General features: G+C 47.3%; 2 protein-coding genes across 3 annotated transcripts in view; both read right to left on the bottom strand.

Annotated features, from left to right (window-relative positions):
- The window catches only part of LOC119446517 (neprilysin-1), a 60,483-nt gene extending 50,403 nt beyond the window's left edge, over positions 1-10,080 (bottom strand). For both annotated transcript variants that reach the window (XM_049664192.1, XM_037710964.2), the window contains exons 1-7: positions 9,858-10,080; positions 9,549-9,647; positions 8,786-8,863; positions 7,369-7,481; positions 2,562-2,620; positions 1,033-1,084; positions 885-952 (exon numbers count right to left, since the gene is read on the bottom strand). In XM_049664192.1, the coding sequence (XP_049520149.1) occupies positions 885-952; positions 1,033-1,084; positions 2,562-2,620; positions 7,369-7,481; positions 8,786-8,863; positions 9,549-9,647; positions 9,858-10,046 (658 nt within the window). In that variant the 5' untranslated portion in view covers positions 10,047-10,080. The remainder of the gene's footprint in view (positions 1-884; positions 953-1,032; positions 1,085-2,561; positions 2,621-7,368; positions 7,482-8,785; positions 8,864-9,548; positions 9,648-9,857) is intronic.
- A 3,266-nt stretch (positions 10,081-13,346) lies between these two features.
- LOC125944424 (neprilysin-1-like) overlaps positions 13,347-23,834 on the bottom strand; it is a 29,474-nt gene continuing 18,986 nt past the window's right edge. The window contains exons 8-9 of the mRNA XM_049664899.1: positions 16,457-16,543; positions 13,347-13,496 (exon numbers count right to left, since the gene is read on the bottom strand). Of these exons, the coding sequence (XP_049520856.1) occupies positions 13,347-13,496; positions 16,457-16,543 (237 nt within the window). The remainder of the gene's footprint in view (positions 13,497-16,456; positions 16,544-23,834) is intronic.

The raw sequence follows: 23,834 nt of genomic DNA on the forward strand, positions 1-23,834 counted from the left end.
CATTTGTAAAAAATGTGTGCAACTCTCAAGCCTGCTTTTTTTAGGACATGATGGAGGTATTCAGAGGAACAGACCCAGCGAATTTCATCGACATCCGTTGTCATCGAAAAATCGCCGGAGTTCATCGAAAAATCGCCGGACTTTTGCAAATATATTCCTGTTTGTTAGCAGCACCTATCTGAAACGAATTTAGATGTTTCATTTAGACTTCGCGATACTTACGTGGAACTATATTAGAAATGATATACACTACCAGTGGAAAGAAATACCGACACCCAAGGACATTCGATTGACCAATGTTCCACGTAGTGGAGCCTATACAGGGTCTTTCAGCGAACACTTTCAAAATTTATTTAAGGTTGCCTGTGGCAGATAGCCCAATTCTGGTTAATGAGCTGGTCTACTCGAAGAGGCGGACATTACTTGCACAGAATATTGAAATGCATAATAGAATAATTAACAGAAATGTACTAATTAAGTTTTTAACTAATTGCCCGATGGCCCATATTGCAATGTACAAATTGTAGCCGTGGAGTTCGCAAGGCGGATACACTTGGAACGAATGCTCGGGATGACACCAGTTTGGAGATATTAATTCCCGAACTTTGCGGAGAAATGCATTGATGTCGACGTCTCTATAGTGTTTCGTTATTCAAATAACTAAGTTTGCGGACAGGCTAAAACCATCATTCTGATTTTTTTTTTCTTAATTCGATTAGGGCGCAGTAATGTGCCCGCCTTAAACAAAGGGCATAGCATCATCATCATCGTCGTCCGTCTCTGTCTTCGGTTTTGCGATATTCCGCAAGCTAACCTGTAAACTGTAATACGATCACGGAAATGCTAACACTATAATGGAGCATGTATGCGCCGTGTGCACGTACCGTGTTCTCCGAAGCCGTGTGTGATTTCCTGGCCAATGATGGAGCCGAGGGCGCCGAAGTTGATGGGTCTAAGAGGAATTGAAGAAAAATAACAGCGCTATTGTAGGCTTTGTTCCATTCAAGAATATACGCGAAGCGGGAAACTTACGGAGGCATGTCCAGTAGAAAGAATGGGTACTGAATGTAGTCCACCGGTAAAACTGTCAGCGAGAGAAGAGAGAAATACACACGCAGTGCTAAGGTGGAAGTTTCGAATGTCACTCTTCCCTTCGAAATACACTTGAAAGGCAGAAGCACTTCTCCTGGGCGATCACATTGATTTAGGTTTGGTACATTTAAGAGATAAATCTAAGTTACAGCGACTGTTTACTGCGAGCAGATTTTACTTATTCCTTCAAACTTTTCCTTATGAGGTTATGCTGGAATTATGTTTTATAGAAATTGAAGCGTTGCAACTCATACCCCGCAACGAAAACACGTCTCGAAGTTTTGTAAACTGCGCCTGTAAGAGTGAACAAAAACTTGGTTTATTGTGCAGAAGAAGAAATACCGCGCTTTGGGAATAAGACTTGCAAATTGGTGCAAACGACTGAGACTGCAATGCCTATTTTCCTTGCGGCGTGAAGGGCTATATGTATAACAGTGTAGTAATTCTCGTAAAAGTTATTGTAACTTCATTTTTATCATTTTTAATAACCTCTAGCGACTAAGAAAAGTTCACCCTCTTGTATTTCAAATGCAACAAAATGGCATACGAATTGCCTCCCAAGGAGATCTGCGTTTGACATGTAGTTTAACAGGGAGCATGAGGAAACAAAGATACTCGACAAAATTGTAATTTCTACCAATACCCGCAACGGCTTGTTCATACTAAATTTCTGTTCTCTTCGGACACGTTTTACGAGTGGATACCAACAACGGAAAAACGCCGTGAAGAATAAATTGTTTAGCGAATGCTGTCTCGGAATATGAAGATTTAATGTTCGCATATTCATCGAATGCGTAATTGGCACACTGCGATGTACGTACATTACACCCTTAAGGGTAAAATGTTGTACTGAAAATCATTGATAAACTTTGCAGTCGTTTTACACAAAACTTAATTCTGATAAAAACACATGCAACGCCGTGTTTACAAGTTATTTAAGGGCGTACGAATGACATATTTCACAGTTTTTTGTCTCCTGGGTGTAAAAGGGTGTAGCGGTGTTCTACTGTGGTAGTGCAGTAGCACACATAACTGCCGTTACAGTATTTCTTCCAATACCCATTTTCAGATTTTGGTAAATTAACCATATTTTTCTTTCTCCAACACCATACGAAAGCATCCACAGTAGATTCCACAAATGCGCACTATGACCGTTTTATTTTGTGTATTTATTTTATGAAAAAAACAAAAAACAAAAAAAAAACAAAAAGAACAAACAAACAGGCGGTGTCCCCCAAAGTGTAATGCGAATTCCACCCACAATGAATGGCGTTCTTCAATTCAAATGTTTAATCTTCTAGAGGGGTGTAAGGATCTGAACTATGCTAACAAAGCTATTTTATTGGTGTAATTTTATTTAAGGCGTATAATTATTAGCGTATTATTGACAATCATCTATCATAGACGTCTGCGTGTAATCAGGATAACCAGAATATCTTTATAGAGTATTCATTCAAGGATGTGCTTACGAATATAGTTGCCAAGATGGCTGTAGAAGGTCGAGCCATCGATGCTGCCCGGGTACCATCTGTAAAGTGAATGACGCCGAAAGATAAAGTAGTAGACACATCGATGACTCTTTGTAGCACAAACAGTGATGGGAAAGCTGCTACACTTGCTCCAAGCTGCTACATTCCGGTAAAGCTGCTACATCCATGCTACAAATGAGCGATACTGCTCCAAAGCTGCTCCAAAGCTGCGCCAAAGCGTGGCCTCCGAGATTGCCAAGCACCGCGCCGCGCGATCTCGTTGCGCCACATCTCGGAGGCCACAAGCGAGAAGACTTGTCGCCGACGCCAGGCGGCCGTTAGCACCACCACGATGCGCAGAGTGCCTTCGCATCTCCTGCCATTCAAAAACCGAGCTAATCCAAATACAATCTAGTGCACGGGTTGTGCGAGGCGCAGGGTTGCCAGGTGGTTTGGTGACTGCTCGCCAAATTGGCTACTTTTAGAGGCTCTTGGCGACCGAACATCGTGGTTGGCGACTTGGCTTCTTTCTGGCTACTTTTGGCGGTGGTAATTCGTATCGCGACTCCAGCCATTCATGCGACACCTAGCGGCGAGCGCCGGACACATCGTACGGAGGTCGGAGCGTCGGAGCAGACGCTCCGTCCGTAGCCTTCGCACTGCGAGCGGGTGCGCGCCACCATCAACGAAACTCCGCACAGCCGTGGAATTATGTTGCGTTTTGCAGTTTTGCGGCGTCGAAGAGCCACATGAATTGCGAATCTTATCATAAGCTGCGACAACGGCAATTGTTATGTGCTCAACATCTTGCTCGAGAAAGTTTTCATTTTTTTTTTCGGGCGAGGGTCGGTTTGTTGTTTGTGTGAAGAGAACGCGATACTGTTGCTTGTACTATGCATGCAGTTTATAAAGCGCTACAGGAAACTTCAGGAAGTTTGTGTTGAGGTTGTTACTGTAATCGTGATAACGTTCAGCGTATGCGTGCTGCAACAAGCAGTTTCATGTTATAGCCGGCGTGGTAATGCAGTTTATGATGCAAATGTCGCCGCGGTACTCAAGCTTTCCTTCATTAAAGCTGTTATATCAGATACATGCGGCGCACAACGTGGAACTACCGAGTATGGTACATCAGCGAAAATTGATCGTTACATCGGAGTTTCAGGTACTCCGGGGTAACGTTGGTAAATCGTTCTATGTAAGCACCACATGTACGCGCCAGCGTGCAAAATAACTATGGGGTGACATAGCAGTACGCCTTCCTTGCGACCTGGACACGCTGCCCGTGTAAGTAGTGCAAATTAGTAGGCGCTCATTTGAAAATGCGTAATTAACAAAGCAATTGTATCTCTTAGCAGTGTCTGAAGGAAATTGGCAGTTCAGAGGCGAACACAGTTCTCGCCACTTAAAGTGCAGGATACGTCAATTATAGAATAACATGAAAATTAATTAGATTCATAATGCAGTAGCTTAGTTAACATTAATTTACACAGAAACATTTGTTTTATTTCATTAGTTTACACAGCAGCCATAAGCGACATGTTCGTAAACAGCGGGGAGTAATCAATCATGGTCAGGCCACGCAGCACAAGCCATACATGTACATGGTGTGCAAATGTGTTTTTATTGTAGTAAGGAGATCTTTCGGTTTCTTATTTATCGCATTGTTCTCTACGAGAGAAACAATGCGCCAACTACTGGAATAACTACAGCTAAGCGAAGCAACAGTCACGTTGCGCAAATCTTGAATGTAATATAGTTAACAGGAACGCAAAAGTAGCGAGAAAAGTTCGCCACAGATTCGTAGTGCATGCTCGCGATAAAGTGCAAAGCTTGATTTTAGGTTCGCTCGCTCTCTGGACTGAAAAGAGCGTGCAGAGTTTGCGCCTTCGCCGAACGAAAATGTGTTAAGGCAACGACAATGAGAAAGTGCGCGCCGGCTGCGCCTATATCCGCATGTACAGCGGCAACAGCTGATCGAGCAAGTCGGTGTGCTGCTGCGGGCCATGTTAAACGTACCAAACTGAGCAGGTTGTAATATTTCGGCAATCCTGGCGAGGCCAGCGTGACGTATCCAACTTCGCCGGCCGCTGTCTCGCACGCTCGAAACACCGGACTATCTATCCGCGCCTTAACAGTGCCTCAAAGCAGCAGAAACGTGCTTGCACTTTTCCGACCATCCAACAGTGCACGAGTACTTCGGTTCCACGACCAATGGGTTCAAGAATACATTGGTGATTTTCATCAGAATCTCGCGCGGGTCCGCTGTCACGCCAGATGTTTGCAAACACCGTGCGACCACTTCAGCCTCATTACCCACTGTGCCTCTCTCAGATCGACTAAAATGATTTGGTCGGCGTAAGCTACTTACTTTCCTTCCACAAAACAGCGCAAACCGGCATCACACTGCACGAAAATCATCAAACTACACTGTACTGTACATCAAACACAGCGGTTTCGGTGACGCGCGGACCTCCGTATAACCGCCATGTTGCACAGTGTAGCCAGACGCGGCCAGTTTTCGCAGCGCCCCCTGCAGTTCATTTGAGTTGCGAATAGGTAGGGTCCAAATCGCATTTTTTCCAACGGCTCTCTCGACGCAACAGCCCCAAAAGCCCGATCTCGAAGTCCATGATTTTGTGTTTTGCAAGCGCCGAAAGCAAATCGAGAAGCTGAAACATTGGGCCTGGCCTCTTCCGACTTATCATCCCGGGCTGTCAAGGACTGCCCGAGGCGCTTCATACGCAACGCGAATTGTCTGAAATCACTGCCTCGGGATGTTCGGAACTGTCAGGGACGGATAATTTCGTCTCTTCTTGACGATGTAACAGTGCTCAGCTTGGACGAGTTAACTGCGGATTCTGATATGCCACTTGACAGATACTGACATGAAGTTTCCATAATGAAGGATGCTCAAGGTGGGCCGTAATATCCACTTCTGTCCAAGCTAGTCAAGGCACTTCTATCACTTCCACATGGTAACGCTGATGTCGAGCATGGGCTTAGCGAAAATTCAAGAGTCCTGAATGCCAGGTCAAATCTTTCTCTGTCGGGCATAAATAACATGCGGCACATCATGCCAAATGCAAGGAGGTTTGACAGCAATCCGTGCCTGTTTTCAGTTAATTCAGGTGTCGTCAGGGCTGTCAAGGGGGCATCAAAACGATATGCGGAGCGCCTTGCAGTTGCACAGAGAGCACCAAAGCGCATTTGTACAGATGCAGAGCAAAACTGAACCAATGCGAATGTGAGCAAAAATCAAGCATGAAGGAAGTGGCTGAGGCAGAACGAATGTTCAAAAAGGCCGAATTGTTGATTCAGCGGGACATGAAGCTGAAGAACTTCTCAGACATTTAGTGGCCAGGGCAATACTTGCTCAAGCAAGACAAATAATGAGTGAAAGTATTTTATCACTTGGATGCTGCAGATAAGCGGAAGAAAGCGTAGTGATGTTTCATGCAACTGACATTCATGTTTGGTGTTTTTGTTCCCATCATGTTTCGTAATTTGGCGCTCCTTTGATAAAAGCTTGAATTTATTATGCTGTCAGAAAACTCAGGCTCGCATTGTTTTTAGCAATAGTAACGCTAGTAATTTCTTAAAGTGCATGTATGATTCATTTATTAGGCAACCATGTAATAAAAGCAATAAAGACGGCTTTTGGCCTGTTCTTGTTTTTTTTTTTTTTTGCAACCTGCTCCAAAACTGAAGGCAGCTGCTACAAATTGCAATTTTTCCTGCCAGAAAACCAACTGCAAAACGCTTTTGGCCGTTCCCATCACTGCAACAAGGAAAACGCCTAAGCAGCAACAACGCAAATCTTATTAAGCTGGTGCATCTCTCGTGGATAGATCAGCAGTTGCGTACGTACGTTTTATTGCGATAGCATTTATATGGACACTCCAAGCGCATGTTTGCCGTCGCTGTCGTTGTCGCCGTGATGTTCCGTATAAAGTCCAATGATGATAAAATCGTCGTCGCGCGCCGTGCGTTGTGTGTGCGAGTGAAGGCGTGCGAGGGTGAGCCGGCAACCGCAGCTTAATCTCGCGCACGCGACAGAGGAAGTGCTCGTTCTTCGTTCACGCGCGAGGAACGGGGAGGAGGCGACGGAGACGGGAAGGGGGGGGGGGTGCGTTAGGCTAGGAGACGGGAGGGGTGGGGGGGTGCGTTCTGCTTACGCGACTGCTGCTCACGGAGCTATCTTGAAAGCGATCTGCGACGCGGCTGAAGTGTGCGCCGCCCGCGGTGGCCTCATCTTCAAAGCGATCTGCGATGGTCCAAAGGGCATTCGCCGAGTGCCGGTAGCTTCGTATGCGCTGCGCTTTCGACGTTTAGTTCGCGTTGAAGCGAGAGCCAGCGCGAAGGTCAGTTTGCTCGCTGCCGATGGCGCGATTTCTCACTCCAGCGTTTTGACGAGCTCCCACGGTCATCGAGCGACATGTGTTCATGTGTACCTGTGCGCGCGTGACACTGTGCTTGTTTATTTAGTTAGTAAGCGAATATTAACAACTTTATATCGCCGATAAAACTGCTATTCTTACTTCGTATAACTGTCTACTAATTTGCTATCGCAATCGATGCTTCGCCTTTCGGGCGAAACTGCGACTTTTTTTTTTTTTTTTTGAACGTCACGACATCACGAAATTGCTGTGCGAAATCCATGAGAAGATACTGCTACTGTTGTTTTCTTATTTCATACCTCGGTGGAGCTGAATATCAGCTATGGCCCACCGTAGTTGTGTAATGTTACCAGCTGAGTATTGCAGTAGGGATTGACATGACGAGCGTGTATACGTATGCATATACGCACCCGAAGTCCGGAGCCCGCCTCACGTTGCGCAGCTTGGAGAATGCGATACGGCTGTGAATCTGCAGCACCTTGAGGAGGCTCACGAAGAACTCCTCCTTGCGGAGGTCGGGCAGCTGCGAGTAGACGCAGAGGAGAAGAGCGTACGCATTAAGCGTTGTATATGACACCCTTATGGGCGCGCGAAGAGAGCTTGGTTGGTCCACTGGCTAATACTGTCATCCCTAAGGGGTAAGATCGAATAGTAAATAGAAACAAACGAAGTTTCTTTTCTTGGTGGGGGCAGGGGGGGGGGGGGCGATATTTTGTGGCAAGTGAACATGATGACAGCTGCGACAGACACAAGAACAGCGTGCGATGAACTGTAATATTTATCTTCAGCTGTCAAGCTCTCTCGTGTCAAGTGTCTCGCGGTGCGCGCACTAGGTAGACAGAATTGATGCACACATTTCGACCACGGCTTCTCTCATCGCAGCTGTAGTTTGATCTGGCTGTGGTTTACATTCAAGTGTAAGGGTGTTAGCTATGAGACAAGCCAGATACCTTAGGGATGTAAACAAGTGTGGCGAGATGGGCTTGTTGGTTCACCTTGAATAGCAGTAGTTGAGCGCTTAGTAAAGACGTGCGTCTCCTTTTTTGTCCTCGTCTTTACTAAGCGCTTAAATACTGCTATTTAGGGATGTAAAATCTTTTCACAGTGTACGCCACGTTAAGCGGAGAAAAGGATAGACAGAAGCCGCGGATCATCCGCGGTAAGAACTGTATTGAGCTGTCATCGGGCATTCTGACATTTGGCATTTGAACTCCTTACTCTAATGTGCGAGGTCAGGACTAGCACACAAATCATCATCATCATCATCATCATCATCATCATCATCATCATCATCATCATCATCTATTTATGTCCATTGCAGGACGAAGGCCTCTCCCTGCGATCTCCAATTACCCCTGTCTTGCGCTAGCTCATTTCAACTTGGGCCTGCAAATTTCCTAACTTGCCCACCTAGTTTTCTGCCGTCTTCGACTGCGCTTCCCTTCTTTTGGCACCCATTCTGTAACTCTAATGGTCCACCAGCACGTACATACCAATTTATTGCTTGCTGAGGGACTGACAAGGCAGATCCTTGATGAAGAGGCCCTCCATGGACTGCAACGTAATCTACAGTCGGATTGTAGTCGGACGTATCTGTATTGCCTCTTGTCTTGCCTCATTGTCTTCTCGGTGCTAATTTATGAATAAGTCAGAAAGCGACAGTGTGTTGCATTCCCGCTAGCATTTTTAGCCGCGCGTGAAGGTGATTTGACTTGATTTTTTTTTTTTTGGGCGTGAAAGCCGAGGGCATTACAAAATGAAGTGACTGACTCATGCACCTCGCGAAAAAAAAAAAAAAACGAATTGTCTACAGCTCGCTCTACTCACGTCCTTGTAGTACTCGTCCAAGTCGCGATCGCTCCGAATCCACGGAGGGAAGCCGATGTTAAGCTGCAGGTGGTGGAGCTGCAACAAAAGTATAATTCCAACAACCAAAGCATGCAAGGACGATATGTATACTTGATTGCAGTGGCTACGATAAAAGCGTAGATGCTAATTGGTTACATAATGAAGCGATGTAGCCATGGAGCGATTCTGTGTTAAAACAGTTCAAACCTAGAAAACTTCCAAAGGCCTCTGTCGGTATGTTGTGCCTTTCGAGTTCACTAATACTATGCTATACTATACTATACTATACTATACTGTACTATACTATACTGTACTGTACTATACTATACTATACTATACTGTACTATACTATACTATACTATACTATACTATATGTAGTGAAGAAGAGAGACGCTAGTGGGTTCAGCGATACTGGATCAAAACGCTATAGTGGGTCGAGCGCTCTTGATCGGCAACGGCTCTCGTGCTTGGAAGCTATCACTGCGCTGACCGTTGACGTTGCGCTGCTCCAAGCTCTGCCAAATAAACACCTTTAGATACACTATATTATACTATGCTTATGATGCTATGCTATGCTATATACTATACCTTAGTGCATTGGCAAGCAGGCCTAATCAAAGCTGGTTATTAATCGAACTCGGATGGGGGCGCGAGGTGTAAGTTGGCTGTAGGCATGGACGCTGTCGTGTCGTATTGAGACTCCTGTGTCGATCCGAACAGCCATGTATGTGCAAACCAGTACCTTCTGCCGGGCCCTGTCCTTGGTCTCGGTGTCCATCCAGGTGTTCAGGTCTATCAGGACTGCGAACGCGTCTCGCACTTCTTCCGCCAGGTCATACACCTGTACGTTGGAAAACACGAGACCCACGTGACCTAGCTGGCTTGTTCCGGTACGTCTTAGCCTCGTCACAAAGAACGTCACCGTAAACACACATAGACGAGACAAGCCGTTACTGCCGTACGAAGCAGTTCCGGCATTCTAGTGTTTTTCTAGTGCGCTGCCCCTTTCCCAGCCATGCAAGGAGTTCAATTAAGCGACGTCCGCGCGTACCTTGCGGTACCGCTCGGCCGGCTTGCTGATGTGCCGGTCGAAGTAGAGCCTGCCCACGGCGAAGTACATGAGCTGCATGGTGAGGCGCACGCACTCGCGTGGCAGCTCGATGATATCCTGCACCAGGTAGCGGTAGCGGTCGAACCGAAAGCGCGACCGCCGAAACCGATCCATGCTGTGAATGCCCATCGTCTGCACGATGCGCCAGCCGATGTAGTTGGCCACCGTAGAACTGCGCGCAAAGAGGGGAGAGTGGATTGCTTAGTAGGTAACTTGTGCACTTTCACGCACTTCCTTTCGTTTCTTTCTCTCGTTAGCGCGATGTTATAGACAAGCTGCATGTTTGTAAACAAACGGGCGTGTACAGACAAAGAATGGACGACTAAGTTGACACTTCGTTTTTCGCCTTTTCGAACAAGGGTAATTTACGAAAACTTGACCACGTCTGTAAATTTTGCCTGCCGGGAACATTCATGCCCGGCATTGACCCGCATGGTGTTTTATTGCGATAGCAATTATATGGACACTCCAAAGCGGATTTCTGCCGTCGGCGCCGGCGTCGCCGTCGCCGTCGCCGTGAGGTCCCGTATGACGCCAATGACGATGAAATCGTCGTCGCGCTCGGGACGCTGTATGTGCGAGTGAAAGGGCGCGAGGCACGCGCGCTTTCACAGGGAGCGAACGCACGTCGAAGAGCAAACGCGCCTTCTGCGCCGTGCTCCCTGAAGGGCTGCAGAATTAAGCGTCTCTTTCCTCCTTTCCATATATAGAGAGCAAACGCGACTTTTTCCGTCGCGCGAAAGCATGTGGGGGGACAGGAGGGAGAGAGGGAGGGAAGGCAACGTTTAGCTGAGGCACCAAATGCATATTTATATAAAAACGCCGCGCGCGTTCAGTGCGAACGCGGGCAAAACGCCGACGGCGTCGACAACAGTTCTGCGCGTTTCTTATGCTGCTGCATGTCCAAGTTTATACAGCTGATAAAACTACTATCCTTACTCCGTATAGCTCTCTACTAATTTGCTATCGCAATTGATGCTTCGCCTTTCGGATGAAACTGCGACAATTTTTTTTAGCAGCCCAATCAAACGCTCACCTCGTTTATAAGAGATGACTTTTGTTTGGTCTCCAAGCGAATAGCAGTGTCCATCTTTGACAGGTTTTTCTTATTTAATTGGCTGACGAGAGGCGATGAGCCCGCAGAAAAGGAGAGGGTTTCAGCGAAGCCGAGCTAGCGCAATGGAAATAGATAACCGAGTGAGGAGGAGAGAAGTTCGTGAAACTTTTTTTTTTTTATAATGCGTAAGCGTTTCTATGCTTTCTCAGCGAGGGAAACCGTCCGTCCGTCCCGTAAGACGATCGCTTTCAAGATGGAGCCTGCGGCAGCGAGTGAATTCACCTTCGTGCTGCCTCACGCTTCAACGCGAAGGAAGCGGCGAGAACACAGCGCTCACGGAGCTCTCAGGACACGCCACACTCTGCCCCTTCCGCAGATCGCTTTCAAGATAGGCTCTGCGCGTTTCTCTTCGACGTGAAGCAAGCGGCGAGAAGAGAACGCGCGAAGCTATCAGCAGTCGGCATTCTCTGTCCGCATCGCAGATCGCTTTCAAGATACGGTCCGCGCGGCCGTGCCAGACGCCGCCGCCGCCGAGTACCTTTGATCACGGTTCATAGTGGTTCGACGCGGATGGATAAGGCGCTAAATAGCGATAACGACTTATAATGATCGGACCGTCATCAGCGCACCTGGCGTCGCCACGTGCGGTACTTTGCTTGCGTCATCAAAACACCTCGCGTCGCCTTCCGCACCAGTGCGTGCCGCCGAAGCGCTGTCGTTTGTACTGGCCGGATCAAGTTTCATAACATTGATAATGTTAGTTAATTCAGGTTTAATGGCGCAAAAGCGACAAAGGCCAGGCTGCGCCAGCCATAAGGTATTAAGAAATGAAATGTTAATGTAGCGAAAGTTGCGTTACCTTATATTCTATGTAAAAAACCGGCTTCATCTAAAAACTTGAACAAGTCAGTGAATGGCACTAGCGGATCATCTCCCAATAATGAGGCGTGGTGTAAAGGTATGTGTGAGTTATACAGATTCTGCAAAAGTTTCCGTCATAGCATTGATAATGACGCCGGGCTGCGTGAAGATGAGCAAGTGGCGCAAATGCTGACGCATACTCTGATAACTCCCCGAGGAGTTTCTGCGTGAATGATTTTGTTGCTCGAATGGAATATGACTGCAGCGCCGTCGCATCTTAGTGATGTCAAACTGTGCAGCATGCTTATTTTGCTTCGAAGGACCAAACAAGAAATAGTCAAATCGCACTATACATCGGCGGAATGCTTTTTCGAAACTATATACACATATCCACGATTTTTCAGTGGAGATGTCTGAGGAGATGAACTTCCCTCTCAATTTCGCGCACAGACTGACGACTTCATTGACGCACCATAGTAAAGGAGCGCCAACAAACAATCACTGACGTCACCGATGACGTCACTGTGGAGTCGGATTTCGCAACGTTTTGTTAACTTTTTCATTAAAGGTCTACGAAGGCCGCCAGGTGAAGTTCTTGTTCATTTCCGAACGCAATGCAATAGCTTTACTGACCCTGCTGCAATCCATCGTGCCCACGTGGAGCTGGTCCTGGAATCTCTTAAGTGACGTCGCAGCACGTTTCTGGCCCTCTTGGTCTTTTTCGGTGGTACTTCAGGAGAGCTTTGTATAAATAGAGCTCAGAGAGACATTATGTGCAAATAATTACGCCCAGGAGGCGACCTAGTCGCTGAGGAAATCGCCAACTGAAGACAACGCGCCTCCCGAGGTCAGCAGGTCGCCTGAGAGTGAGTTGATGTGGCGCTTGCACTTGGTGCACACCGAGTCTTCGTAACTGTGACACTTGGAACGTTTCGGAATATTGATGATGTGTTTCCAACAACGGATCCGTTTGGCCACTCAATTAAGGTCACTACAAAGATCTCCCATAAGTACCACCTGGAAGCGGACTACCATGCCACGCATAGTGACGCAGGACAGGTTTAAATAGAGATTACTGGGATAATTTAGCCCTATATCTCCTGGCAGTGGACTGAAGTGTTATCGTAACTCCATCGTGTCAACCCGGTTTGACATTTACCTGCAGTGAGCATTATAAGAATAGTGACATATTTTCATCTCCTCAATTTTGTTGTTGTTGCGTTAAGTGGTTCTAGACCTTGGAACCATAGAAAAAAAAATACTAGAAAGCCTCAGTGTAATAGCTCTTTTACAACCAGTCAAAGTTTCGCTTTCAACGAGGTGACTGTTTCGTGACGACATGACGCCGAAGGTGGTCACGTGGAAGCAGGACATCGTGATTTTTTGACACTCGCTATGGCTCGCTTGGTGGTATGCTATAATATACGCTGCCACATTGGGCCATAGTATAGATGTATGTGTATGCCTCTTTGGCCATACTTGGCCCTTGCGCCATTAAACACCATACATCATCATGTGTATGCAACTCGCCTCGACACTTCCTTGAGGAGCCGTGAAAGCCGCTTGAGGTAGAGTGGGTGCATCACCACCACGTGGTCGTCCAGGTCGAGGGACACGCCCACGTCCCGCAGCACGATGTTCAGGAAATACACCCAGCGGATCTGCGGCAGCGGCGCCCGAATGACCGTGTTTTTATTTTGTTTTGTTTTGTTTGTTAGCATCCTATCACGCGTCCGATTTCCAGTCGTGGTGGTCTTACCACAATACAATACAATACACCACAATACAATACAGTACACCACAATACAATACAATACAATTAGGACTTGGAGAGTGACTCCAACCAAATAAGGCAATTTATTAGCCCGACGTTTCGTAGCCCATTCAGCTCCTCCTTCAGGGCGTATTCTTCGGAAGTGGCGGTGTGTGCAACTTTTAAAAGGTCCGTCGTAAGTCCATAGTCCAATACAATATAATATAATATCATCATCATCATCATCATCATGAGCCTACATCTATGCCCACTGCAGGACGAAGGCCTCTCCCTGGAATCTTTAATTACCCCTGTCTTGCGCTAGCGTATTCCAACTTGCGCCTGCAAATTTCCTAACTTCATCACCCCACCTAGTTTTCTGCCGTCCTCGACTGCGCTTCCCTTCTCTTGGTATCCATTCTGTAACTCTAATGGTCCACCGGTTATCCATCCTACGCATTACCTGACCTGCCCAGCTCCATTTTTTTTCGCTTAATGACAACTAGAATATCGGTTATACCCGTTTGTTCTCTGATCCACACCGCTCTCTCCCTGTCTCTTAACGTTAGGCCTAACATTTTTCGTTCCATCGATTTTTGTGCGGTCCTTAACTTGTTCTCGAGCTTCTTTGTTAACCTCCAAGTTTCTGCCCCATATGTTAGCACCGGTAGAATGCAATCATTGTACACTTTTCTTTTCGACTACAGTAGTATAGCTCCCAGAACAGGATTTGGCAATGCCTGCCGTATGCATAACCCAATTTTATTTTTCTGTAAATTTCCTTCTCATGATCAGGGTCCCCTGTGAGTAATTGACCTAGATAAACGTACTCGTTTACAGACTCTAGACGCTGACTGGCGATCCTGAATTCTTGTTCCCTTGCCAGGCTATTGAACATTATCTTTGTCTTCTGCATATTAATCTTCAAGCCCACTTTTACACTTTCTCGGTTAAGGTCCTCAATCATTTGCTGTAATTCGATCCCATTATTGCTGAATAGGACAATGTCATCTGCAAACCGAAGGTTGCTGAGGTATTCGTCGTTGATCCTCACTCCTAAGCCTTCCCAGTCTAAGAGCTTGAATACTTCTTCTAAGCATGCAGTGAATATCATTGGAGAGATTGTGCCTCCTTGCCTAAAGAAACGGAAAAACATGAAAGTGTCGAACTCGAGAGACCAGATAGAATTCGCTGAACTGTCGAAACTGATCAATAAGAAGAAAGTAAGGGATATCCGAAATTATGATGGGAAAAGATTGAGTAAGCAGTAGAATATGGACGCAGCATGAAATCAGTGAGAAGAAAACTTGGCATAGGACAAGGAAAGAAGTGTGCACTGAAAGATAAGCAGGGTAATATCAAAAACTTCGATAACACAGTAAAAGTAGCGGAAGTCTATGCTGACCTGTACAGTCCCCAGAGCAGCCAAGCTACTTTCATTCGAGGTAATGATAAACAGGATACTAGAGAGGCTCCTTCTATATATAACTAGCGATGAAGTTAGAAGGGCCTTGAAAGACATGACCAGGGGAAAAACTGCCGGAGAAGATGGAATGACTGTCGATTTAATCACAGATGGAGGAGATATCATGCTTGAAAAGCTTGCGGTCACTTATACGCAATGCCTCACGACTTCAAGTGTACCAGAAAGCTGGAAGAACGCCAACATTATACTCCTTCATAAAAAGGGAGACGTTAAAGAATTGAAGAATTATAGACCCATTAGCTTGCTTTCAGTATTGTATAAAATATTCACCAAGATAACTTCCAATAGAATTAGGGCAACACTTGACATCAACCAACCAAGCGAACAGGCTGGCTTCAGGAAGGGATATTCTACGATGGATCATATCCATGTCATAAATCAGGTAATAGAGAAATCTGCGGAGTGCAATCAGCCTCTCTATATGGCTTTCATAGATTATGAAAAAGCATTTGATTCAGTAGAGATACCAGCAGTCATAAAGGCATTGCGTAATCGAGGAGTACAGGAGGCATACGTGAATATCTTGGCAAATATCTACAATATAATACAATACAATTCAGTGTTTTTACGTGCCAAAACCACTATCTGATTATGAGGCATGCCGTGGTGGGAAACTTCGGATTAATATTGAGCATCTAGGGTTCTTTAACGTGCACCGAAATCTAAGTACCCGAGCAAAGTTTTTGCATTTCGGCCCAAATGCGGCCGCCACGGCCGAGACCGAACCCGCGACCTCGAGCTATGTAGCGTGACGTCATAAGTACTGGGCTACCACTGCAGGTGAACAGTTAAATGTCGTACAAACAAGCCCTGGCAGTCTGCCTTGTAGACTATAGAGTAGTGGTATCTAACCCAGCATACTAGAAACTGAGTCGATCGACTGCTCTTGGAGTCAAGTTTAATTTTGTTCTAGAACTATAAACTTTGAAACAAGGCCAACCTCTCGCAAGCGTGCACATTTCCGGCACATTTGATACGAACGTACACTCAGGCATACACGCCACTCGAATGTCTCGCGCTTTAAAGATAGACAACTTGTTGAGAGTTTTTTTTTAAATTTAAATCAGCTAATGTTTTGCCGCACATCTGGCTGAAGCGGACTGCACATTTCAAAGTAGGATGTTGCTGCTGAAATTCTAATTCGTTATCTGTTTGATGCTCCTGTCAGTGGAACTCATTCACAATGTATTCCGTACGTCCGCCCTCAAGCTTCGCGTGACTTTCTTATCCATGCTGTGAGCGTCGCCTACATACTATAAAGGAGGTGCTTCGACAGGCATGTTTGGATTTTCGTACACACTGTGTAGACAACTTCGTCAGTTGTGCAATAAAGCTGATTAAAAAAAAAAAAGAGCAGAACAACAGCGCCATGCGGCACTGACCTCGGGTATGGCGCTTTCGAGCATCTTGAGTGACATCAGGTTGTACACGCTCTGCGGGTTGCGGATCGCGGTGGGCGGCTCCGAGATCTAGAAAGGAAAGAGCAGGAAAAGTAAAACGACGACCTCACTATCAGGTACGTACAACTAAACGGCGCTATAGCATATTCTATTCCCCCGCTTGAAATCACGTAGGTGTGTAAGTCGTAATCGCAATCAGCAGGAAACAGTTTAAAGAACTGTATAGGGCGAAATCGAAATTCATTTCGCTCATGTTCTCACCCAGGATTCGATTCCGCGTTCGCGGGGTCGTTTCTTTACTATCGTCGTCTGGCCAGCTAACGACGTTCTGGTAGCACTTAAAGGACAGCTGCAGCGCGATTTCGGGGCGTGTAAAAGGCTACAGTTTTAGATAGTCATGCACCGACTCCTTGGACGCCCTGAAGGCCGAATAAGTACTTTTTTTGCCGGATAGTGGGTTCATACTGAATTCTGTAGTGCATGCGTATATCTCTTCGTCGGGATCACGCGGCAGGGTCGTGCGTGTGTACTGGGTCCCGGGGCACTTGGGCAGCATCGGAAACGGTGCAGCGAGCGAGCTGTTATTTCCCCGCTCATCTCCCCTGGACCCAATTCCTCTCGCTCATGTGCGCCATGGGCCCGGAGGAAGAGCGCAAGCAACTTGATGCGATCCGGACCGGGTGAAGTGGGTTTTACCGCAGGAATCAGGAGACGACGAACAAGGCGGGCATGATGATGATGAGAAACGAGAATAAATTGGGCTTACGTCATTGATACATAGTTGGTGACTTGATCAGAGTCCCGAGAGGTTCTGGTTAACACGGGAGCCAGGCAGTGTTGCCAGGTCCGACGAGGCGGCGTAGCCAAAAGCTAGAGAAGTTGTAGCCCAAATGTAGCCAAACAGAAAAAAAGTGCAAAATATTTCGTAGCCAAATATAGCCATTTTTATTTCCAATTTTATTTGTGTATACATTTTCGCATTCGACTACGGCAATCCTGTTTTGCCCAACCAGTCGTAACAAAATGTCCTTGCCGCCGTGACGGTCGGCCCTTTACATCAACAAGAGCGACATCATGCTTGCACAGACCACTTTTTGGTTGGACCCGGAAGCTCCTAAGTTCCAGCGAATCGCTGCAGAGGGCGAAATCATTGTTTTTATTTTATGACAAATAGTACTAAGTTATTTTTAGTTATTTACAGTAATATTAACTGCGAACTCTGCTTTTTAGCTGTCGTGAACACAAAATAATGTTCAACGTCATTCATCTCTCACGTTATCTCATGCCTACGGCGTAGAAGTTCAGCTGTCCAGCGATCTGCGACGGCGACGTGCCCACAGCTTCTTTTTTGGTGAGCTAAAACAAGTCTTTCGCGTTATGATATCTCGCGTTGTCTGATCGTCCTATCTTGTTTTCTTTTTTTTGTATTTGTTTTTCAATCAGCTTGGCCCGGTTTAGCTGGGACACACACTACCCATGTAGTGTCAATCACATCAACCTGGCCGCCATTTCAGGTCTCTAGCACGCCAAGAACATGCGTTAAGAAAAGGGACAGGCAACAGATGCCACTCACTGTCTGAATCCATATATGCGGAGCCTTAAAAGATTACTGCGCAAACCGGCACACTAGTGTAAGAAGCGCGCAGTCGTTTTCTGCGACGAGCACGTCCCAAACTAACTCACTCATAATGGTAAAAGCCGCGACGGCTTTTAATTGATAACAGTGGTAATGCTGTGAAAACCGGTTACTGTCAAATAAAATCACAGCATATCCACGGGGTGAATGATGATGAGTGGGCGAAGCTCCGGAGGGAATCATCGGATCTCCCGCTTAAGGGGACGCTAGCACAAACGCGTTAGAAACGTGCAGTACTCTCTAGTAAGGGGGAGCGGCCACAGCGTCTTACGCAGCCATTTACACATGCCGGAACGTGCACCGCGTTTGCCGACGCCATCACATGACTGCTGAGAGAGTATACCCCCCGTATTCATAAACGCTCCTCGACTTGAACTTGACTTGCCACCGCCTTGGGCAGCGCGTTCGAAACGCGTTGAAGGTAAGGCGGACAGGCCACAGCGTCTTACACCAGCTTCTTACACGGGCCGTAACGCGCTAGCACAAACGCGTTAGAAACGCGCTAGAAACGCGGCCTTTCGTTAATGTTGGGTATTTATTGCCATCGTGGTGCGTGTGTCCATGTCCGCTTCGTGGCGTTGTGGGCTAACGCCGCGCGCTCGGAAGCGAGGGGTCCCTGGTTCGATTCCGCGCTACGGACACAACTTTCGGAATTTTTTTTCTTCATAAAACGCCGGAAGCGTTCTCCGGAAGCCGGAAGCTGGCTTCTGGAAGCGGAACCGGAAGTGGAAACGGAAGCGGAAGTGGAACCGGAAGCGGAAGTCGGCTTTCGGTTATACTATACGTATACATATATATGTATATATGGATATACATACATATACGGACACACAACGCCATCTATTGAGCAATTTATAAAACTAGACGTGGCTACCTACTACGACGGGGACGAACGGGTGCCGCTATAAGGAGCTTCGCCCCTAAAAGCAACCCATATTGATGGTTAATAACGTTTTAGAATAGGGGCCCTTAAAGTTTTGGGCCCCGCAAAGTGCTTTGCAGGTGTTAGCGTTGGGCATGCAGGAATTAAGAGTTTGGAATAGGCGTTTTGCGCTTGCGGATAGCGTGTTGCGTTTTCAGCGTCACTACGGCGTCAAAGAAAAGCTGTTATAAATATTAAAATAAAATATACCATTTTATGATGAGAAAAGTAATTTACACTTTCGTGTTCTCGCCTTTAATTACAATTTATAACTTATTCTATTAGCAACATGCAACTTGTCGCGCTCAGTTTTGAGTAACCAACTTTACACACCTTCACCCAGCCATGTCAATCCGTGATACGCCTACGAGCCATGAAATCGACCATTGAATTCGGAATCATCGGCATATAATGAATCAATCTTCATTACATATGTTAGATGAGAGAAAACGATAACCGCAATCACTTCTAGCTTACGAACTTCACGCGTTACCACGAATCGAGCACAGGGCCGGTATTTTGTAGCGATGCCTTTCCGGTAATAATGCCTTTTCGCGCTTATCGCGCTTTGTCAGTTGTCGGAGCGACGGTCCGCTCGCGTTTTCAATGGGATCAGCCGGCCGTGAGCGGTGGATGATAAGACTAGAGTAGAATAAGTCATAAGAACAAAATCGCGGCCCAGTTTTGTGCTAGGTTGGATCCGTCGCTTCGATGGGCGCCACCATGTTTGTTGACCAAAGCTTTTAGGGTAGCTTTTGGGGCTCCCGCTAAATCGATGAAATAGCGTGCCCGACGCAAAACCCAAACACAGTTTCCGTTGTGCGCATGTGCAGTGGCTTCGACGCTATTTCTTTGGGGCACCAATACGTTTGAGGCCCCTATTCTAAACTCTAATAATTGCTGGGGTTTTACGTGCCAAAACCACGATATGATTGGTAGGCATGACGCAGTGGGGGACTCCGGATTAGCTTTGGCCCCCTCGGTTTCTTTAACGTACACCTAAATCTAAGTACACGGGTGTTCCTGCATTTCGCCTTGATCGAAATGCGGCCGCCGTGGCCGGGAATCAAACCCGCGTCCTCGATCCAGCAGCACGACACCTCACAAGCTAAGCTAACACGGTGGGTGAAGTTCACGTGACGTGGTGCACTGATGTCACCGTGGCAAACATGTTTCGATATTGGCAGAATGAGTATCTGCATCCATGATGTTACGGGCAAACCATCTAGAAGTAAAAGCACCAGAACCCACCTTTGGCTCGAGGTCTTGTTCCCATTCTGTTTTAGAGACCTTTTCATCGAGCGAGGAGGAAAGGGCGCGCGACGAGCCTTTCCTCCTCTCTGGCTTGTGCGAGCCGGCGCGGCTTGAATGTGTTGCCGGTCGCGCGCTGCGGAATGATTCGGAGGTGTTTTAGCCAGTCCTGAGTGCAATTTACGGGATCTCAGTTCTTACGAGGCCATCGAACAACCACTGTGTATCCTTTAGGTGCAGCAGTAGCTACAGTATCCGGAAATTTCTCTTGGATGTGCAAAAATGCGACGCGCATCATCAGCCGCGCTGTGTGTATGTGTTGTCAACTATGTTGGATGTATAGGTTTTCACTCGAAGAAGAGTTGTTGTAAAACATTTGCATCAGCCACCGGCATCGTTCTCACGCGTTTTAAGTCTAGTAGACTTCAAATCACTATGTCTACGTTTGCCTCCTGCAAGAGGCCGAAGGCTTTGCTCAACACAGTGAGTACTGCGGTTGGCAAACCAACATGATACGCACAAGATTCGGGCTTAGATCGGCATTGCCTTATTGCCCTGTAAGGCAGAATACACAAAGGGGATCGCATAAAGAGCATCCAACAGCTATTTGTAAGGACAATTTCCGTAACGTGGGTGAATGCGTCGTAAATGATTCAACTTACGAGACTGAAAAACAAAAGTTCATATCTCCTGCTTTTGCGACAAAATAAACCAGAACACGGGATAACGACGCAATAAGACGCCGCATAGTCGTGCCGCATGCTTGGACCACTTCGACCATAAGCTACATAGAACAAACAACATTTAGTACTGCCTCGGGCGCTCGCACAGTCTGCAGCTGGTCGTTCGACCACTCGAAAAGTGTGATTCACACTGTACGGTATGCGGTTATTGCAGTAATAACCAAACCATTTTATTTGTGGGTGGAAACTTTGCCCAGTAAACAAGGCAGTCGCCCAGTCTATTTACACTTAACAACTTGAACGCTTGTCCAAGTAAACAGCACGACTTATTCTCCAGCAGAAAAGTACCCACGCTGTTAGGATCGTCAAATGTTTCGTAACTACTCGTTGCACCTAAACCAGAGCTTATAATTACAGTGCGGAGAATGCTGCAGTGAGGTAACAATCGTGAAACGAATTTTCAGAAATACTAACTGATATCCGAGGCTGATTGTAAGCTCAAACAAACGCGCACACCTCGCGCTGGGTGCTCCGTCCGCCCTAACACCAGCAGTTACTCCAGCCGCTTAATTACTTCAGACTTAAATTCCTTCACTACGCCTCACAAGACCATTCCCCACGTAGAAGACGCCATTTAATGATAAATACACCGAGCGAGTGCGAAAAAATCCACCAGAAACTGCCACCGAGCGTATACCACAGCATACAACACGGGCGTTCGCCCAAGCCAGCATGCCAACTGCCCATAGATGGCGCCACTGCATACGCAATGGCGGCGCCCATGAAAAAACGGTCTATATGTTCCCGCAAACTTGGCCCACTTTCCTATGTTTGGATTCTCATCTCTGAGGAGGATTCGATCTTACGTCCAACCTATTGAAATGAATCTCGAATGTAAGCATGAATAAAAATTCATCTGGTAGGAGAAGAAAAATGGCAGTAAAGCTTCGTGCGAGAAACGTGGAGTAGGTCGAAAGCTGTGCCCGGCGCGATACTTCACCCAGAATTTAGACATGCCCATGAACACACTGGGGCGTGTCACCCACCCATGCTTCCCTTCCCTTCTTTCATGTCGGTACCACGATCGCCCGACGGCCCCGACCCTGTGTTATTGCTCTCCCTTCCTGAGCATAGCCAGTGTACTGTGAAAAACCCACTACTCCCAGGTTCATCCCGATGCCAGGGGATCCGTTGCATAAGGGTCAAGCGGGATGCAAGTTTAAGTGCATCAAAGATCAAGGCCACCTGCACAGACAACGGCGCAGAGAGGGAAGGGAAGGGGAAGGGGGGTCATTTCGCGCACGCACACACGCACAGCCGCTCGGCCGGCTCAGTCAGCTAAAACACAGCCTTAGAGATTTGTTTCTACCCGATCAGAGCCACCTCTGGAGTGTGGATTAGGGCGCCACTTATAGCCCAAACACAGCCAAGTCGGAAATTTTCAGTAGCCCAAATATAGCCACATAGCCAACTCGTCCAAGTCGACGCCAAAAAAATTTTCCCGTAGCCCAATTTGGCTATATATAGCCAAACCTGGCAACACTGGAGCCAGGACCGCCTTAAGTAACCTCCCGAGTAACGACAATATAATCGGCGGAGAGGCCCATTGTCCAGGAAATAGGACAGATCTCCATGGAGAGGAAATCTGCCCCTTGTGGTTTCATGATTGTTTGAGTCATCTCAGGAGGGGGCTGTTGATGCGCCCGTGGAGGTGTCAATGCCCGAGTGTTCGCCGCAGTCATTTGTCCCCTTGCCAATTTGTGACGTCAATGGCCTCTTGCCTTTCGTGGCTTGCTTTGTTACCCGGGTAAGCTCAGGACGTGGTAAGGGCCACAGCGGTGACGTTTTCTCGTAGAGGAGGGCAATTAGCTCGACGAGGGGAAGCGAGCTGGAGCGTTTGCCCGGACTTCAGTGACGTTGAATTTTCAGGCCGATCACAACTGACTCAAACTGCAAGCAAAACGGGAGCCGAAGGCGCGCAGTGAAGTCCTGACGAACAAGACTAGGACGGGCGCAGCCATCACCGAAGATAGCGTGGCTAAAACTAGCTCGAGAACTCTAGGCTTAACTAAACTATTTCTAGCCACCCTACCGAAGATGAGCGGCGCGCGCCTGCCGCTTCAAGGATAACGCGAGGTCATCAGAGGCAATGCCTGGGCATCGAGGTGGAGGAAGAGACAGAGGTGAACGCGATGTTATCGACGCGAAATTATACGGGCAACATCGTGTGAGAGTCAGGCACCTTATATATAGTGGCACTGACCCGGTCTCGCTATAGTAAGAGAAAAAATGTCACAGTTTCGCCCGAAAGGCGAAGCATCAATTGCGATAGCAAATTAGTATACAGAGCTATTCGGAGTAGGGGTAGTAGTTTTATCGGCTGCATAAACTTGGACACATTCGCTTACTAACTGAATTAACAAGCGTGGTGTCAGCGCGCACAAGCACACATGAATAGATCACACTTAATGACCGCAGACAACGAATGTCAAAACGCTGGCAGCAAGCGCAGCCGCCGCAGCGAGCGAAGGTTCGTGCGGTCTATCGCTTAAACGGAAACAGAGCGGCGAATGCACAGCGCATACAAAGGTCAGAGCCGTGTGGAGATCGCTTTTAAGAGACGGTGCGCGCGACCGCCGCAGCCGGGCAAAGTACAAGCGCAGTTGTTGGCAGAGTAGAAGCTGCGCCCCCTCCCTCCCACGCTGCCTTCTCGCTTTCCTCCTTTCGCGTGGAAGATTGAGTGGCCAGTTCCCCTTGCACCCGGTTGCTATAAACGCATTTGGTGCCGCAGCACAGCGTCGCCCCACCTTCCTCCCTCCCATACCCCCACGGCCTTTAGCGGGACGGAAGTCGCGTTTGCTTTCCGCC

Source organism: Dermacentor silvarum, chromosome 3, assembly GCF_013339745.2.
Source record: "Dermacentor silvarum isolate Dsil-2018 chromosome 3, BIME_Dsil_1.4, whole genome shotgun sequence".
NCBI lineage: Eukaryota > Metazoa > Arthropoda > Arachnida > Ixodida > Ixodidae > Dermacentor > Dermacentor silvarum.